Here is a 20,662-nt window from a genome sequence, read left to right as displayed (position 1 = left end):
CTGAGTGGTGTTTCCAGTAACAGATTCCTCCAACATATTTATTGAGCATCTACTACACTGGATATTGTTTCAGGCACTTTGATGTATCGTTGAACCAAATCGGTAAAATTCCCTGTCTGTGTGGAATTCATGTTCTTGTAAGAGGGCAGACCACAAGTCATGATCAGTCTCTGTACGTAAATTATCACATATTAGAGGTTATAAGAGCCATGGGGGAAATGGAGCAGCAGGGTTAGGGGGATGGCGTTCAAGGACGAGGAGGTTGTCCTGTAAAGAGGCCACATTTGAAGAGGGACTTGGAGGAGGCAAAGTAAGTTGGGCTTAGTGACCTCATCCCGGATGTCACACAGGTGTCTAGCTGCATGCCCAGTTGTCCAGCCTCTGGAATGGCACTTTCCTTTAAGGCGCTGGCTCTGCTCTTCAACCTGTGTTCTGTGGGAATTCAGATGTCCCCACCCGCACCCCCGGGCCTCTGGTCCTTGTCCCCTCATATTCCATCCCATCAGGCTGGGCGCTCAGTCCCTTTCCTCCACTCTGCCACCCAGACCAAGAAATGCAGGCAGCAGTCTTCTCCAGCTCTGCAACTCTCCTCAATGAAAGGCTGTTAACAGAACTGAATTTTACGGACAACTTGAGGGAAACAAAGAAGGTTCAAACAGCAAACACCTTAAAAATGGTGACTATTGATTTTTTGTCAACTGTTCATTAGCCCCTTTCCAGCATGAGAATTATAAATGGGCCCATTTCCCTTATGCTCACATCCTTCACCATGTTACTAGACATTTTCTCTTTTTCCTGTCTGATCCCCCAAAACCTACCGGAGCTGAGCAGCTATCACTGACAGAGGGCTTTCCTGACTTAATCCCTTCTGTGGACATTCTGTCCAGGTGTCCTCCAAGTACACCCAACATGACCAATGTGCCCTAGTCCCCACCTTTGTTCCCCCCTTTACTTACTATCATCTCCCACCATTCCCGATTGCTGTCCTCCTTCATCCTCTGTAAAATCTCCATAGCTTAGGGGTTTTCAAATGGGGCTTTATGAAATCCTTAAAATTCTGTTACTGAGATCACCAAAGATAACATGAGGTAAGGAAGAGGCTTTCCTCCTTTTTTCAGCTATGTCCTTTCTTAGATTCTTCAGTCTTCGTGTGCAGACTTGTCTCCACGGCTCTCTGTATGGACATGTCCTGGAGGCACTTCCAATGTCATGTCCCAAACCGAAACATAAACTATCCCAAATCTGTTTGACCTCCAGTGCCATTATTGTTTCAGAAACTTTCAAGGTAGAAGCTTCAGTATCACTTATTACCCCTCTCTTTAATTTACATCCATAAATTATTCCAAAATGTCTCTCAAATCTCGTCCCTTCTCTCCATCCTCGTGGCTACTGCCTCAGGCCAAGGCCACAGCTCTCCTTGGACGATCACAGCCGCCTCCTTAGTGGGTTCGCTGCCCAGTGCCTCTGAGTCTACTCAGGGTACCTGTTAGCATCACAAACCTGATCAGTGTCCCGCTTAAACCTTTTCTTTGTTGCCTGGGGTATGGGTATCTTAGGGCATTCAGTGCCCCTCAAGGTTTTGTTCAGCCGTCACTGGAGCACTCACCCTCCTGCACAGCTCCCTCACTGCTCCCAGCAGGTGTGTGGACCTGCCCCAAACCCGCCCTTGGTGTTAACTGCCCACACATCTTGCTGTCTTGACCCTGACCTCTGTAGCTCTAGTCCCTGCCTCTAGGTACGCTTCTCTCTGTGTCTGGCTCCCTGTCTTCCTCTGGATTCAGCTCCTTTAAGGCTTCCCTGACTTCACTCTTTTATAAGTATCTATCCCACTTAAGTAACCACTTGTTTCCCCATTTCGAATATCATCTTCTCTGGCACAGTGCTCATGTATTACTCATTTTTGTTTTGCCCATAGTAAACAAATGAATGAATTCTATATTCTGATGTCGGGCCAGTGTTCATTCTGTAAACTCTGTGCCTTCTATTAACATAAAGAAAACTAGAGGTAGGGAGACGTTGGTGTATGCCTACGTCATATAGGAAGTTTTATTTCCATATACGACTATGTACCAGCAATATGAGATTACAGTGTTTAGAAAGGGGAGGGTAGCATGTGAATAAGTTAAGAGTTGATCAAAAAATGGTAGAGTTCGTTCTACATGTTGAAAAGCTTGCTAAAGCGGAGATGTGCCAGGGCTTCCTTTCCATCTTGTTTTGGTAAGACAAATCTGAAAAAACCCTGGACAGTGGGCCTGCTAATTTTCTATACTGTGGGGACATGAAGGGAGGAAAAGACACCTGCATTCTTTTGAGTAGCTTACTTTTTAATTACAAAGGTATCCATGATGTGAAAGCTAATTTTTAAACAGTGTTCCTTTCTGCATTCCAGCAATCTGATTTGGGATGAGATCCAATGCATACGTCTTACTCAGTCTTGACTCTTCAGTGTTTAGCACTATCATGTCATAAATGAGCGCTGAGTTAATACTGAGTGACTGAGGCAGCTCACTGGGACTGCGGGCAGACTCCCAAATGGATAATTTTGCCTGCTTGTCCACCTCCCTCTTTTCTTCCAGTAGTTCTTGAGATTTGCCCATCAGTGGTTCCCACCCCATTTGCGCGTGCACACTCACCTAGTCTTGTTTTGACTGCTGCAGAAGACTCAGCGTTTCTCATGCAGGATCCTCCTTTCACAATGTGCTGTGCAGAAGACCTTTGGGGAGAGTCATGGCCAGGGTTGGAACTGGCCTGGCACCACAGTAACTTTTCTATCCCTTATCTTCAAAAGATTCCATTAAAACAGTTGACTTTTCCGGAAAACTTAAAAATAGATTATCATTTGAAATCCAAATACACTTTATTGTATTTCCTATTATTTTAACAAATATTTTAGTTATCAAAATTATGATATCAAAACTTGTAAAACAGCATGCAAGTGTAAGAGCGATTTGTTACAATGTTCAGAATCAGAATGCAGTGATGTGGAGGATGCGTGGTTGCTTTTATAGTGGCAGTGAATTAAAAGTTAAGGGGTGTTGTTAAAATTATAGTATTGTACCTGTCCAACCCACCTTTCAAGTTCTACACCAAAAGAAAGAATTATTTTGATGGTAAATTGAAGAGCATGCCTGTTATGTAGACGCTAATTGGAATTATCATTGTACAGAGGAACGACCCATAACCCTCCTTTCTCTTCATGGCAGAAATCCAAACCCACAAGGTAGTAGGGTAGTCATGCTCTGAGACATTATTTGGCTTCTGAAATCTTTGATTTGGCGATAGGTGCCACTGCTTTGGATGGCAGTGTGTCCAGGTATACTGGATTCATAGAAATGATCCGTACATCAGAGTGACCAATTCACGTGTTCCTGGGAAAGGGTGCTTTTTATGGCGACTTTTTGTGGACCTTCTGGCCTTGCCCTTCTCAGTCTGGGAGCCTGGTGAGGAACAGGAACGTGGGGCTTTAACTGCCTCCTTCGGAGCTGGAGCTCCCATTACGGAGCTGGCATTTGCTGTGCTTGGTGGGTTTGTTCACTGCAGAAGTGAAATAGAAAATGTCGTTTTGAAAACTGGTTTTCTAATTTATTGCATTCCATGATTACATAATTAAAATTATCTTGCCTTTCTGAATTTGGTATTCTTATTTTAGAATTGAAACTAATAAATTCTTACTTGTTTAAACTCTTTGTAGTTTTCTTTTTGGTAACTAAGCTCCCAATCAATTTGCTTTAGAAGAGTCTGTGTTTTTATTGTCATTTTGGCTAAAAGAAAAGTTAGTATTAGATAAAGAATAAGATAAAAAGAAAAGAATAAGATGAAAAATTAAATATGCCCAGTTACTTGTAGAAACAATGTAAACAAGAGTCTTAAAATGCTTTGGAGGGTGTGATGAAACCATTTTGCATCTACATTTAAAATCTCTGTGGGATTTAAATACTGTCCTTTTCAGAAAGAAACTCTGAGAAGTTCTTTAACAAAAGTCACCTTACTAAACTGTAAGATAACTTTTTTAAAAGAGAAGAGTTACATTATGTTTTAGTAAAGTTAGAATTCGGAGAATAAAAGTGTAAGAGAAAGAGCAGTTTTACAGTTTTTCCAAGGAATTACAGACCTGCCTTTAAGAATGAGGATGTCTTCTTTTTACCTAAGTATGTAAATAACATTAATTGATATTATTAATATTTATATTGGGCTTTTAAAAAATTATTTTCAAAAGCTAAAATTTTCTTAAGTTTTAGGTCATCTTACTATTAAGTCAATATTCTGTTATTTTTGTGTACATGAATTTGAGCCAGTAACACATGCACTTCTCAGCTTAAATAAATTATATCAAATTATATAAGATTTGCATCTAGTTATTTTGTAATTCAAGGTAACAACCAAACCAAAACTATACAGATTCTGAATTAACTGTGCTTGAATTTCCCATGAGTTTTTACTGAATTCTAGAATGTATCATACGTTAGAAAACCAATTTTTCCAAATCATGTGCTATTTTCCATTAACTTATTTGAACTAATATTAGTGTACAATGTTTTAGTTTTTGTGTTGTTGCCAACTCTGTACAAAGTTCAGTTTTCTCCATCTTTCTACTCATCTGTACAAATTATAAGATGAGGAAGGAATATACAGAGAACTTATCATTTATGTGAAGTTTTTAGGTTGTTAACTCTGAGTCAGTATGAAATACACCAGGAAATACTGTCACAAGAGTTGTTCCGCTTTCACTCAGTCTGTCTGTGGATAGTGTGTGTATTTATGTGTATGTGTGTGTGCATGTGTATGTGTTGTGCATGCATGTGCATGTGTATGCATGTGTGTCTGTGTGCATGTGCATGTGTGCAGGTGCATGTGTTGTGCATGTGCATGTGTGAATAGAAGCTATGATAAAGATGCAGCCTTTGCTCCCGTGGGAAATCATTTGCTGGGCCCGACCCCTAAGTCTGTGTGAAGGACAGCAGCAGTCCTGGGGAACAATAGATGTAACCTGGCTCGCCCTCCCTCACATTTTGACCCCAATCTCCGCTCCTACCAGAGCCCATCACCAAGTGCATTTTCTTGGTTTCCCTTTTTTGGAGGGGTGGAGGAGTGACATCTTTATTGAGATCTAGTTCCTGGACCATGTGATTCACCCATTGAAAGTACACAGCAATTCAGTGTGTTTTGATTTATTCACAGTTATGCCACCATCACCCCAATCTATTTTATAACATTTTCATCACCCCAAAAGGAAACCCCATCTCCCAGTCTCTCCTTGGCCATTCATTGCCAGTCACCAGTCTACTTTCTTGCTTTATGGATTTGCCTATTCTGGACATTCATATAAATGGAATCATACACTATTTGTCCTGTTGTGACTGGCTTCTGTCACTTAGTGTGATATTGTCAAGGTGCATGAGTGTCTTAGCACATGTCAGTATATCAGTCCTTTTGGTACACTTGTTTTCACGTGTGCACGATAGTGGAGTTCCGTCGCGGTGCAGCATTTGTGTGCAGCTGACCTTGGGAGGGTGAGGGTGGGGAGGTATTTTAAGTTAGGTAATTCTCTACATCTAACACTGAAGCCCTTTTTCCAGGCAAAACATTTACCTTCTTAAAGAACTTTGCCTTTCTTACACATAAAAGGAAATAATTTGTTACAGGTTTGTACCTGGAAACAGGATTTAAATAACTGTTAGAGAGACTCCATTTATTTGTGCCCTCCTAACCAAGAAGAATATTTCTATCTCACCCCAATTCTTAATATTCACTAGTTAGAAATAGGAAAATGTTTTATTTTTATGAAGAGAATGCAGTTTTGTACCCAAAGTCTTGAGTGCTTTTGATGTTTTTCTGTATAATTTGATAGTTGTATCAGAAAACTGAGAGATACTTGTATATTTTTATTAGTGTGAATTGGAACAGTTGTTTTGTGATGTCTGCGTAGAGATCCCTCCCACAGCAAGCTGTTACAGCCTTTTAAACACCCTGTTAGGAAGATTGATGGGTGCCACTAAAACCATTTAAATTTTTTTATTTATCTAAAATTAAAGTGCATATTGAGATAAAGGGCCTGTTTCAGCCCTGATAGTCTGTGATTCCTGCTTTTTTCTGTTCTGCCTGGTGAAGGCTTTAGGAATCCAATCACACCTGTCCCTAATAGAATCTGTGGCATGACAGTTATAAAACTTTTCAAAAATGGTACATGTATCAAATGATACATAAAGCAAGAAGGTATATGCCTCATTTCAGATGAAAAGTTTTGAGAGATTTCTTGTAGAGTGTTTTCTTTTAGGCAAGCATTTCAGTCTCTCTCAAATCAGTTTTAATATAAATTAAATTTTAATTGATTCGAATTATTTTTCCTTTTCAGAAATGTCTCTGGACTACTAAGTAAAGAGATAGTAATAGATTTGTAGGGTCAGGAATCAAGTTGAAAACTGAGCTTTCTTAAAATTGTTTACTTGTTCATATCCCATCCTACGCCAAAATAGAGGTCTTTCTTAAGGTACTCCTCAGCAAATCCTTAGACGTCTCAAATTACTGAATTTCGTTAAACATATTAACTCTGCTTCATTTATGAGCTAACCTGGTAGCAATGTGAAAAGATTTAGAAAGCATTAGATGTTTCCATTTTGATAATCTCAGAAGGAAATATGTCAGTTTTAGTTCCTTTTAAAATAAAATCATGGCATCAAATAGGGGCATGCTAGTGGGTCACGATACAGAGAAATATAACAAAGGAATGAATCAGAAATAAAACAGGGTCCAGCGATCATCTCTGAGCTTCAGCAAACCCAGCCACCTACAAGCCCATAATGCAGTCCATTGTCTTGGGTGTTCATATATGAAATACACTACTCTCCAAGTCTTTATTTTCTATTAGTGATAATACTGTGTGTTCTTGTGTGTGAGTGTGCGTGTACTTGGGTATTTGTTATATGGAGAGAGTACTTACTTGAGCATTATTTATTCTCTTTGCTTTTACATGTACCTTGTACTGTAGAAAATTTAGCAGCATACTTGTAGAAACCTTAAATTGGTGAAAAGTTCTGTGTTATTTGAGAAACTGTAGATACAGACAGAAAGACTGGTATGTAAGGTCCATGAGCTGGGAACCATTAGGAAATTGAAGGTGTGTGTTTCCTGCCCTCACTGTTTCTGGGTGTACTCAACAATAAAATTTTCATTACAACAGCAGGAGGAATTTACCTTCTTGATATTAAGGAGCTAGGTAATTTAGAGAGTGAAACACTTGAAACAGCAAGGTGTTAGTGTTGATTAGTGTGTCGCCTGGCAGAGGTTGAATGGGGACGTGCAGCTCTTCCACCGCACCTTTGATCCAGGCTGTCGCTTCCCCTCTGAGGAGGCCACCTAGGACGGGGGATGCTAAACCGTCTAGAAAACTGACGTCTGAGTGGGAATCAGTGGGGAATCTGGCTGAAGGAGAGGGAGACAGAAGACAGCAGAAGGGTGCTGCCAAGGTTCGCGAACTGCATGGACAGCAGCTGTATTTGGAGAGCTGGAACATGCGCTGCACAGGTACATTTCATCTGAAGAGTTAGGAATCAGACTAAAGGAAAACCGCTAGTTCTGAGCTCACAGTGAAATAACAAAGCAAGAAGAAAGGACCCTGAAGAGCTCAATAAAGTCGATTGCGGGCTTTTGTTTTGCTACTCGTAAAAGAAAGGGTTCACTGTCCGTTTTCCTTCAGGTGTTTCTTCCTGTGCACTTCAGCCTCTGTGGTTGCCGAGTGCTGAGCTACCAAGAGAGAACCCTTCAAAGAAAGCACCACCTTTCACATCCTCGATTGCCAGCTGAGCGATTTCCCCCACCTTCCTCTGTGCTCCCAGGCTCCGCAGGTGTGGGAGAGTCAGGAGAACTGGGTCTGGGCTCATCTTGCTATAGACATGATCACAGTTGTGAAATAATTTTGTCGGCTTGCTGTGGGCTCCTGGGATATTTTGTTTCATCAGCCGTCAGTTTCGTAGGGCAAAAGTTTACAATCCCGGTTGGAAAACTGAAGAAAGGGGTCCATCTGGAAGTTCAGTGGTGGGACTCAGCTTTCCCAAGGAAGCGCCTTGTCCTGGCATCCCTGTCCTATTTACAGGCAGGGAGAGTGCAGAGCGGCCCCGCTGAGAGGGTTGGCACACAGCACCGTAATTTACACCATCTATCTCTTTCTGGAGCTTGGGCCTCTGGCAAATTGCATGTCTTTGTGTTGGATTAGTTTGGAATTTAGTCATGCATTGTTTTCCCTCCAATTAAATTATTTATATATTTGATTAACGTTTTCACTGCTAGGAAGTCACATTTTCAGTGAAACCACAAATAAACACATGCCCACTGACTTTCAGGCCGGCCTCCTGGGATCACTCTGCTGAATGTTAAGAACTTACTGTGTATTGGTCTTCTTAGCTACCTGGGATTTGGGCGAGCAGAGAATGGACACTTTGTCCACCCAGTCCTAGGCACTTGAGCAGAGGGGCAGGTCTGTCTGGACTAACACCTTCCACTTGTTTGAGCCCAGGAGCCATCTTTTCTTTTTTCTGGTGCTGAAACAGATCTCCTTCTAATGTGACTTCCTCAAGCTGGAGAGCCAGCCTGACTGAGAAAGTCATGAGTTCTGCGAGCCCCCAAAGGAAACTCTGGAGTCATCTAGTTGAGGGTGAGCAAGCACATGGTCCACCCGCCCACTGGTTAGGTTGGCATGGCCCATTGGCTAAGAATGATTTTTACAGTTTTTAACAACTGAAAAAAAGAGTTTGATTTTAAGAGTATTTCGTGACACGCGAAGCTTTCGGTGTCCATAGATAAACAGCTGGCCCATCATGTAGGTGCTATCTATGGCTGCTCTCCTGAAACAGCAGCAGAGGTAAGAAGCTGCAACAGACACCTTTTGGCCCAAAAAACCTGAAATATTTACTGTCTGGCTTCTTACAGAAAAAGTTTGCTGACACCTGATCTAGTTCATCATCCTAATTTTACAGATGAGAAAATAAAGGCCCAACGAGGTGAACTGAAGTGTCATCAGGAATTGGTCTGGATATGTCTTCTGCCACCCACCATGCTCTTCCCACTGTCACATAAGATCTGCCCTGAGATGAGCCCTCAGGAGCCCTTGCTGCTTTGCAAAGAAAAGTAAATACTTAGGACACATGGACATATAAAGTCTATTACTTCTTAGAATTTTAATTTTTGCTTGAAATCCAGCTCTAGGAAATAAGCTTAAAATGCATTTGAACAACCTAAGTAGACAGAAAGATGTCTATTTTTTTCAAGGAGTAAGAAAAAATGTGTTTTAAACAGCATTTTCCCCTATTTTTAACATTTTATATTAGTATGATACACTTGTTAAAATTAATGAACCAGTATTGATTGATACATTGTTATTAAAATCCCTCCTTTAAACATATTTCCTGAGTTTTTCTCTGTCCTTTTTTAAATTTTAATATTTTTCAATTACAGTTGACATTCAGTATTATATTAGTTTCAGGTGTATAGCATATTGGTTAGACATTTATCTCTGTGTTTCTTTATGTTCACTGATTATGTCCTGTGCTCAGCGTTTGGATGGTAAAGCAAGATGGACCTGATTCCTGCTGGCCGAGGCCATAGAATCTCATTTCAAGAAAAAGGAATAATCGATAATGTTGTAAAGATTTTGTAGGGTATCCGATGGACACTTGTTTTATTAGGGAGACCACTTCAGTGATGATGTAGATGCCTGATCACTGCACTCTACACCTGAAGTGGAAGCTGAATAATAATGAATGTGAACTATAATTGAAAAATATTTGGGATCCCTTGTTAACTGTTTGTATAAAACCTTATTTCCTTTCAGAACACTGGTCACAACTATAATTGTAGAGTAACTTAGGTCATTATCTGTTTGCTCCAGTAGACAGTAATTTCCTTGGGGCAGGAATGATGTCTGTGATTCCCCAGCACCGCCCAGGCCTGATGTGGAGTGGCACTCAGTGCAAACATGCAAATGTGTGAGAGGCGAGTGCAGTGTTCTGATCACAGTGCATTGCCTGTATTCCACTTAGCAAGATAAGGTTCACATGTGGATACCTTTTAAATTATTTTGAATTCTTGATAGTATGTTATTTTAAAATAATATCTCATATTAAACTCTTATTGTATAGGTACTAGGTGAAATGAAGTTGGAAGAAGATAAGCAAAAGTATTAAATGTAATCACTTCTGTCCAGGGAAAGTTCAGTTTGCTGTATGAGTCAAATCAATTAGCAAATACTTACTGAGGTCCTGCCAACTACCAGGGAAACTTGTCAGTTGCTGAGAATATGAAACTTAAAGATTTGGGTCCCGGCCTCATGGAGTCACCTCAGACCAATTCTAATTCAGTTTTCCTATATTAACTGCCTTCCTCGCTCCTCCCTTCGTTTTCCTTTCATGGATATTAATCCAAGGAGCTTTATTTCCAAAAACTTGGAAAAAAACTGAACCAAGAGCAATTTTTATGGAGTGGTTTTGTGTGGTCATTAATTTTTCTCCCTGGAAAGGAAAATTTATAGAACCCATCTGTATTATGTGGGCTTAAAGGCTGGACACCAGCACACATTTGGGATAATTCTGGGTGAGGTGAATGAACTGCAAAATGTACCTAAAGCATAATTTTAAAGATTGCATGTTGTTCCCTGTCCAGCACATCTGTTCTCTTCATATATGTATGTGCACCAGCATAACTTTTAACCAACACTCATACTGAGGACAGTGGCTTTTTATAGGAAACCCACATGTGTTTGCCACAGGGTTGCTGCTCCGTCATGAACCTGAGTGAGTCTGTGATTTCCTTGTCGTCTTCAGAGCTTTTGAAAGGACTTGGTTGTCTCCTGTGCACTGTGCTGTGTCACCCACTCTCTTCTGTTCCTCAGACTTTCTGGGAGCTGCTCAAGGAAAGTGAATAGTTCATTGCTTTTCTCTGCCCTCATCTAATTTGAATTCCATAAACAGCCGGACAGACTTCCAAGTTTCCCTCCACAATCAGCTACCTAGTGGAGTAGTGGGAAGGGCAGGCTGTGATGGTGGAATCACCCCACTCCCCAGAGACCGCTCAGGAGGAGTCAGAGTCTAGGCAGGAAAGGAATTAAATGTTCTGTCGCCATTGTGCAGAGCTTTCTCCTATTGCATAGTATTTTTAGTGATGCATTTCTATGTATGTTTGAGAACGTGTCGTAAAAAAACATTACATTAAGGCAACGAAAATGTGGGGTGACTTGAATAAAGTCAACAAAACCAACCTAGGACACAAATTTCCTCAATAATCCATAATTGGACATTTCAATTATATTGAAATTGACTTAAATTTTATTCAAATTAAGAACCTTCTCTTTGTCTGGTCCTACTGTAGTTTTCTCGTGTCTCCTGGTTGCAGCGCACTTGATGTATGTCCAAAGAAGTCTGTAAGATAAGATTCTAAAACTTTGAATTGTTAAGGAATTCAGGGAAATTCATTTTCATTTTAAAATCCAAGTTAATAGGATTATAGAGCTGGAAAGAACCTTAGGAACTAGGTAATCCATTTTATTTTGTACATGCAGACAGCCAAGATCTTGAGAAACTAAAAGCATTTTGTTGATGAACACCTGGTCCTCATCTTCAGTATCTAAGGTCATTTTTCTATGATTCTTATTCAAGAAGAAATCCAACTAATTGGAAATAAAGTATAGTTTGGAAAAGTGTTTTATCTTGCTCCTTATTACAGAACTGTGTGTGTGTGTGTGTGTGTGTGTGTGTGTGTGTGTGTGTGTGTGTGTATGCGCACACATGCACGTGTGTTCTTTTTCTGCAGTCTGAGCCAGGCTCCAACCCGAGGCCCAGAGTCAGTGAGAGCGGGAGAGTACCTTGACCCCCACTTGGCAGATGAGAAATAACAGAGGCCCAGAAAGGGTGCCGTGTGGCTAACCCCATTTCACAACTCTGCTCTTCAGATGCCCTTTGCAGTCCTTTTTCTGGGACATCAGGCTTCTTCCAAATAGTGTCACTCCTGTTAATTACGAAGTATACATATAGTCAATAAGAGCAAATTTACTTAAATGTACTCATTAGAAAATAATCTGTAATATAGTAAAGTTATCGCGCAGTCTTTAGGACTACGGTGGAGGCATTTTTTGCATTCCCTTCTGTTGCCTTCAGAAATTTTGCATTCCCTTCTGTTGCCTTCATTTAATGTCTCTGTTTTTGTTTTTTGTTTTTCCCCAAACCCTAGCATATAAATAACGACCATATTCATGGAGAGAAGAAGGAATTTGTGTGCCGGTGGCTGGATTGCTCAAGAGAGCAGAAACCCTTCAAAGCCCAGTATATGTTGGTGGTGCACATGAGAAGACACACAGGAGAAAAGCCTCACAAATGCACTGTGAGTACACGGTGGCATGGGCTCTCACTCAGGGGGTCTCCTTGCACCTGTGGGTCCAGGTGCGCCCCAGGGTCCTCTGTCATGCTCCTAAGGTTGTGCATGAGGATGTCAGCTCAGCAGTGGCCCAGCTGGGTGGCAGCCTGTCTGTGATAAATGCTGGGGTTTGTGAGAGGGGCTTCTGAAATGGAAGGGAAGTAATAAATGGAGAAAGAACACTGGCAGCTGAGCTTTGGAGGTGATGGAAGGGTTCTAGACCTGCACTGTCTGACATGGCAGCCACAAGCCTTAGGCACCTCTTGAGCACTTTTGAGACATGGCTGGAGCAACCAGGGAACCGATTTTTTACCATTTTATTAAGTTTTAAAAATGTAAATATAAATAGTCCCTTGTGGCTGGCAGCTGCCATGTTGGACAGCACAGCTCTGCAGAGTGGCAAGTGGGCAGCCAGCGGCTGGGGCATTTTGGCTGGGACTGCACCAGGACAGGAATGAGCACACAGCCACCACGCCTGCCCCAGTGCTCTGTCCTTCATGTCAGAGGACTCGGAGGGCAAAGGCAGGTGCCAGCTCCGACCTGAAAAGCTTGTGTTGGCTTTTTAAAATTATAACTATATGGCTTTAGGCTTTTTCCTTGGCCTTCTAGTCTGTCCCCATGGCCCAGTATAGACTACTCACAAGCAGGCTGGGACTCCTACAAGGTTAAGCCTTCTTTCACTGAGATGCTCACCAGGCACACAGGGCACTGCTCAGCCGTGGTATTTTACATCTTAAAGGCCCTTTACAAGCATGATCAAATTCCAGGCCTTTGTGTGGACACAAAGCCATATTAATGAACTTTGTGCTGAATCTGAAATCAGTGGGAATTCCAGGAGATCAATGAGCAGATAATGAAACCCATTGTCCCCATCAAGTGGTCTCTTAAGAAAAAACCTCCAGGACTTTAACTAGCACTGAAAATGCTTTCTCTCAGGCTTCACAGAGCCCCATCCGAATCCCAATAAATGCAGCGGTTAGTGAACTTTTGTTTCTTGGTTTTGAAAAGCTGCTGACCCTCAAAAACGTCAGTCTTCCATCAACTGTGAGGGAGTGTTCAGCATAAGCTGTATTGTGTGGTGTAATCCAGATTTACCTGTTGTCTTCAGTTTGAAGGTTGCACAAAGGCCTACTCGAGACTAGAAAACTTGAAAACACACTTGAGATCTCACACTGGAGAGAAACCGTATGTCTGTGAGCACGAAGGTTGCAACAAGGCTTTCTCAAATGCCTCCGACCGCGCCAAACACCAAAACAGAACACATTCCAATGAGGTAAGTCTTCCCCACGAGACACTCAGGGCCCAGAGCTTGTGGGTGGAAGCAGTGAAACTTCAAGGGGTCTGTACCTGGAGAGGCGAGCCTGTTCCTTTCTCTTTCCTCTTGATCATTCCTAGCACGTGAGCCCTGAAGGCTTGGGCCTCAGAGGTTGGGCTGAAAACAGTCTGTTTTGGACAGTAATGCAGATGAAGAGGGAATTTATTCAGACCCCTGGTAAACAGGTTACACTTTGTTCAGAACTGCCACCTACTGGTCAAACAGTGGGAGCATTTAACTTGGAAGGCCATCCACCTCCTGAGCCAGGAATGGCATGAATCCATGCAAGGATGACCCTGTGAGCATGAAGGGTAGATTCAGAAGCGACATGTTGACAGCTAACAGCTTACCACTAAAACACCCACTTTGTTTGCTTTCTCCAGGTGGTGTCTGCAAATGTGTTATATCAAAACAGGACTTTTAGACAGCAACCAGCCTTGCCTAAATACAATTTCCAGACATTCTAAATTCAAATTGATCTTGGAAGCTATTCTCAGAAACCCAGAATGGTTTCTAGTCAATTATTTAAGATAACATATCACACGAAGCTTGACTGGATATTTAGGTAGTTATCCCCTCAAAATTTTAGAGAAGCAGAAGAATGAAAATGATTTCAAATTCATTTTGCACATATTTTAATGCATGTCTGTGTATAGACCTCTAACTTCTCCTTGAAGATCTAGCTCAAACTCTGGCTCATCTGTGAAGTCTTCTCTTGAATGAATGCAGAGGTTAACAAAAAGGCTCCCATAGATTGGGTAGAAATAGGAGAGCTAACTAGAATTTGTTGACATGAAACATTGGTCTGCCCCACAAAGTATGTCATCAGTCCGCCTGAAATGTGTGAGAGAAGCAGCATTTTGACCTTGGCATCACTGTCATCTGACCTTACAATGTACCGTCTGGTCCATTCATGATCTTCCAAATGGAGAGTTGGGAGAGAGAATCTGGTTGAAAACAAAGTGTGCCAATCATCTCACTGGCCGTTGGCTTGAAGATGGCGAGGATGGTCCTTGCTGAGTTTCCTTTTAGCTGACCTGGTAGAGTAAACACATCTCCAGTGGGATCAGGCACACTCTAACAAGCACACTCACACGTGAACCCTCATGCAGGTTCACGTCCTCAGTCACTTCAAAAAGGTCATGGTGGAATAAGGAAATGAGTCATTTAGAATCTTATTATTGATCAACTCTTTGAAGATATTTTAGGAGAGATACCACATCTCCATATTTTTATGTCAAAAATATTTTACCATATGCAGTAGTTACATTGTAATCTACTATACTCATTTTGTGCAGAGTTTTAGGGAGTCCAGAATAGGCAAACCCACAGAGACAGAAAGTAGATTAGTGGTTGCCAGAGGCTGGGAGGCGGGTAGGGGTGACTACTAATAGGTACAGGGTTTCTTTTCAGGATGATGAAAATATGGAATTTGATAGTGGTGACGTTTGCACAACATTGTGAATCTACTAAATGCCTGAATTATGCAACCTGAAAGGGTTATTTTTATGGTGTGTGAATTATCTCTCAATTTAAAATGTCTTAGGGGATTCAATTAACTTAACTTAGAGTTTAATTATTGTATTTAACTACATTTAATATATTTAAGTATAATTTGTACTAGAAATTTAGAGCATATTTATTCCTATAGGTTTTAGGGCAAGGTTCTGTCCTGTTATTGTGGAGAATTTTGGATAGTGGGTATATCAGGATTAGCAATGCACACATACAAACATACTTACTGAGCCTTTTATTTTTTTGTTGACTTAAAATATATGTACATGTCTGTTTGCTGTAATTAGGTGTGTTATAGTGAGCCTGTATTCTTCTGTGAGGTAAAAAGTGCCATGGTGTATGAGAGTTTAATGAGATTAAAAGGTATCTTGGTCTATATCTTTCACCAAGGTTGAGCAAGTTTTAAAAACAATTTAATTTTTTTCCAATTACAGTTGACATACACAATTATATTAGTTTCAGGTGTACAACATAGTGATTGGATATTATGAAGTGGTTTCCCTGATAAGTCTGGGACCCCAAGGTTCTACACCAAGGTTCAGCAGTTTACCTAAAATAAATTATTAACATTGACCATAAACACACACATAAAATTTTATTCACAAACACGTAAATAATTTTTCTCTATTCTTTATACAGGCTTGTCCTTGCATATGAATGATGGACAATTTCAAATACACCAAAATTAAGTTTGTCCAGGAAATCCAGTTTTGTATAATCTAACAATCCTAAATAAATCCAGATGTCTTCTCTCATTTATTTGCTTTCTTATTTGTGCCTTCGTTGATTTTCTAAATAAATATTGATAGCTAATGTGCCAAGCACTTTGCTGTCGTAGGTACAGCAAGGAACACAGTTGACTAGAACAGGAAGGGGAATAATTCCCATGCCCAGTTCACACTCCCACCCGCCTCCCGCCCACTGGGGCCATAGCAGTGACCTCTGACAGGACTCCCTCCTCCAGACCGCACAGCTTATGTTCCACCAAAGCCCCACTATGCAAGTTTCCTTGACGCTTACTCAGTTGTATGTCCCTCTCCAGAAAGCTCCAATGGCTCCCTCTTTCCTGTAGGAAATGTTGAGGCTTCTTAGGTTTGTACTTGCTCTTACCCGCTCAAGCCTGCAGTCTTGACCCCTCACCATTGTGACTGTAAATGGAACCTACCAGAGAGAGCCTGTGCTTGAACAAGTGGACCCACCTCTGGACCTCTGCCCAGGACTCTTCTTGTTCACATCCTCTTGCCCTTGGTTTTATCCCTCAGAATCTTGTTCTTCTTTCAAAACCTAAATACAGTGCCTCCTCCTAAGACAAGTGTATTGAGAACTCACCATGTGCACCACACGGTGGTGAGCAGTCCGCTTGCATTACCTTCTTTAAACCTGTCCCTGGCCCAGAGAGCTGGGCCTGATACCCGGATAAGGAAACGTAACGCCTCCCACAATCATCCCACCTAAGAAATGATTCATTTCTGTCCATATCCTTCTATCACGTTCATATTTTGTATTGTAGATAATTACATGCTGTCTTATTTTTTCTTACCGTATTTTATAATCCTTGAGATTAAATCCTGTTGTATACAACTTTGTGTTCAAAGAGTCTTACATATAGTAAGTATCATTAAGTGTGCGTTGAGAAACTTATTTGGGTAAATTCTGCAAAATCGAACACAAAAAGTATCCATTGCTTTTACAAAGCACCGTTTAGTGCAGTGAGTAAAAAGGGTAACAACCATGCCAAAAGTGCAACATCCAGGACAGGAAACGTGGGTAACTCAGCTTAGAAAGACTGACAGCATTTACCTCTGCCTACAGTTATGTTTTGTTTCAGTCGCGGATCACAAGAGAATTTGGGGGCCAAGCTACATACCTGAGTTAATGTGTTTTGTTGTAAAGCGTAAGTTTGCTGAACCTGTGTTCTAAATGGAGTTTGCAGGTAGATAATGTGTACGTCCCCACGCAGGGCCTCCTGGGTGTATGTGCTTTTGTGTGTGCTGTGGTTCCTGGAAATGCAAGAGCTGACGAACATTTGCAGACTCGTTCCACTTCTAGCTGTGTCCTCATTTCCAGGCAAAGCCATAGCATCCACATGCGTATATTTATGGGAAGAGTAGCTCCTGAAACATGGAACACTGGCCTGGCATTGTGTCCCTACCCGCAGCCTGCCGCTTGCTCCCCTGTCTGCCTGCTGCTCGAGCAGCCTGGGCCAGCAATGCAGTAAGGAGGGATTCGGCGGGTGCCACGCCACTGTAAGCTAACAGCACTCATCGTCAGAGCCACTCTTCTGTCCCTGATGCTCAGAATTTGATGTGCTCATTTCATTTATATGTGTAATATGTATGCTGCAAGTCACAGGAGCTCCTGAATAGTAGTAATGCATAGTTAATGGGAATCAGTTCTACCCAAAAGAATCTCAGATTTGGAGGCAAAGTCTCTTGGGATAATTTTCAGGGTCTTTGCTTCGCTACATTAGGACCTTTCATCATTTTAGATGGCACTTAGTCTGTTCTTGGGCTTTTAGTGAAAAAGCATATTTTAGACACATACGCTCTATACGATAGGGCATCTTTTTTAATATAATGGGTTATATTAATCATGTTTTTTATGACTATTGCTTACCTAATAGCTCATCTTCTAGTATACATAGATATAAGTATATACTCATAGAAGCATCCATGAATATATTACATTTCAAGCCAACAAAATCGCAATTCTGATGTTGGTCATGAATACAATACCAGCAGTTCTGTAATTTGCGTAAATATTTGGCTATAAGCACCCATATAATTTTTTATGACTGTATCTGTAGGCTTGATCACTGGCCCACATAGAAAATGAAATTAACATGAAATACTTGATAGAACTTTGTACTCAGGAGCAAGACCTAGACCAGGAATCCTTGTCTCCAGGACACCATCCGTTAGCCCTTTTCAGTGTACAACTGAACTTTCATGGAATGGCTAACGGGGCTTTACTACTTTGAAGATCAGAAAAGTTCTGGTGATTCTGAGCCCTGACCATCCCCACACAGTTGTAATACTACCCTAAGGACCATATTTTAGTGATAATCTAACACAGGAGAGTCTGTAGGCATTTTTTATTATTATTATGCCTGTGTATAGAGAGCACATTTTCAGAGGGGGTAGAGTGATATTAGATCTGAGAAGTAGGTCATCCATAAGAAATTTCTTCACACAAGCTCTCTCGAAAGGTATATAGCATTCTTCCAATTAAATGATAGGTACATTTTAAGCCTTCTGTCATCATCATCATCACCATCATTATCATCATCAACTATCTATTCAGCACCTACTGTGACACCACAATACTTTTTCCTACTCACAGGATAAATGTTTCCAAGATTACGTATGTAATTTACACACTCTGAGCTCTCCCTGAGCTCTCTCTGAAACAATAACCTCTGAAAGCTGGGTTCTATGGACTCTGAACAATGCTCAAAAGGCCTTTATTAAACTTTGTGCCATTTAGAGGTATTTGATCACCTCAAAGCTTTGTGAAAGTGCTTTGAGAGAATTAAAAATATAATGAGCAACCACAAAGACTGTTGGGCTGGGGTATAATCACTTTAATAACAATCTGTTATTTTGTTCTCGTGGCATCTGGCAGAAACCATATGTGTGCAAAATCCCAGGCTGCACCAAGCGCTATACAGACCCAAGCTCCCTCCGGAAACACGTGAAGACAGTGCATGGCCCAGAGGCTCATGTCACCAAGAAGCAACGTGGGGACATTCATCCTCGTCCCCCCCCACCACGAGATTCCAGCAGCCATTCACAGTCCAGGTCACCCGGCCGGCAGACTCAGGGAGCCCTTGGTGAGCAGAAGGACCTCAGCAACACTACCTCAAAGCGGGAGGAATGCCTCCAAGTGAAAACGGTCAAGGCGGAGAAGCCCATGGTATGTCATTCGCTTTTCTTTTGATTTTCCCAGAGCAACCCTAGGTCACGTAAAAGAGCCAGGCAGGGCATTGAGAGGGACTAGAGTGTCCTCATCATCACTGTATCGGGCTCTCTGATGTAAGGCGGTCAGGACTTCAGTGACCTGGATCACTTACTCAGACTGGCTCTGTATAGGATGACTCAGCTCAAAAAAATTGCAAGGCTTCCTCACTGGTTTTTAAAATTGATCTGCAGCCATACCACCTGTGGCAGGTAGAGAGCGACACAGCTGTCTACATTTTCAGCAGGCCTGCAATGCATAAAATCATTCATTCAGCCTTTCTGTAAACAGGTTTTCTGTCTCCTTTGCCCTGGTGACCCCAAGATAAATAAGCCATAGTCCCTGTTTTTTAGCAGTTTATAATCCAGTGGGATATGCAGACCACAATACAAATACAACTCAGTGTGATGGAGCTTTAACATAAGTCTGTGTAAGAGCACTCAAGAGAGACGCTACCCAGTGCACTCAAAGACACAACCAGGGAGGCAGGGGCAGAGGTGGCCACTGACTTCAGCACTCAGAAAGCGGGAGGAGCAGGCATCACCCCACTGTGGGGCCCCGGGGTCTGCAGTAATAAAAAGGTGTGAGGGTATAAAGAGTGATGTTTGGCTGGTGATGGGGAATGGCTCGGCACAGCTGATTTTTTAGAAAAGACAACTCTAGTGCCAGTCTACAGATTGGCTTGATAGACTGGAGACCTTTTCTGCAGTGGTGCCTGAAAGAGGTGGAGAGCAAGGAAGGGACTGAAAGATGCCATCAGCAAAGGTCTTTATAGTTCAGTGACGAGTAGAACATAACGGATTATGCTACTGTTGCAGCTTCTTTCAAACTTCACTTGGTGATTTTGTTTTATGTATGTGCCATAATATAACATGTAAGATTTTCTAAAAGACAACCAGAAAAATGAAAAAAACAATAGCTATCAGAAGAGATTCAGTACATTTACATTTGGCCGTATGTACTCGTATAATGGAGGCAACTCTGCAAATGTATGGGGTTCTGGTGTGTCACTCTCTGGAGGTGGAAGAACAATACCAGGTAGTAGTCTCATGCTTTGACTTCCAGACATATGGAAATGATCAGGCAGGTAGATTTATACTCAGTTTAAGGAAGCTTTTCTTAAAATTAGAAAAGTCCAGCAATTGGACGGACACCTATAACTTCCTGGGCAGCAGGATGTATGGATGGGAAATAATGTACAAGTATTCCAGAGCTCATGGAGTAGAATTCAATGAATTATTGCATTTTAATGACTTAGTAAGTTCTTTGAACTCCTGAGTCTTAGTGACATTAAGTCTAGCCAAAAATAATGCAAATAAACTATTTAAATTTATCGTTACTTCCCAGTGGGTAGCTATACTTCACTTATAAAAAGCACTTTAGTAAAAAGTTTATATGTGTATCATGACTGATCACTATACTTTAAATCAATCATAAACTGTGCTTTATATATTTTTTCTTGAGAGTACATACCAACTT

At 41.4% G+C, this 20,662-nt stretch overlaps 1 protein-coding gene across 3 annotated transcripts in view; it reads left to right on the top strand.

Moving 5' to 3' along the window:
- The window catches only part of GLI3 (GLI family zinc finger 3), a 278,504-nt gene that overhangs the window by 248,106 nt on the left and 9,736 nt on the right, over positions 1-20,662 (top strand). For all 3 annotated transcript variants that reach the window (XM_088797850.1, XM_074340521.2, XM_088797851.1), the window contains 3 exons: positions 12,214-12,363; positions 13,505-13,669; positions 18,851-19,141. In XM_088797850.1, coding sequence (XP_088653976.1) covers positions 12,214-12,363; positions 13,505-13,669; positions 18,851-19,141 — 606 coding nt within the window. The remainder of the gene's footprint in view (positions 1-12,213; positions 12,364-13,504; positions 13,670-18,850; positions 19,142-20,662) is intronic.

Source organism: Rhinolophus sinicus, chromosome 4 (genome assembly GCF_057876585.1).
Source record: "Rhinolophus sinicus isolate RSI-liver-muscle chromosome 4, RSI-T2T, whole genome shotgun sequence".
NCBI lineage: Eukaryota > Metazoa > Chordata > Mammalia > Chiroptera > Rhinolophidae > Rhinolophus > Rhinolophus sinicus.
The sequence above is the reverse complement of the archived record's forward strand: the minus strand, read 5'-3'. Positions and strand labels throughout refer to the sequence as shown.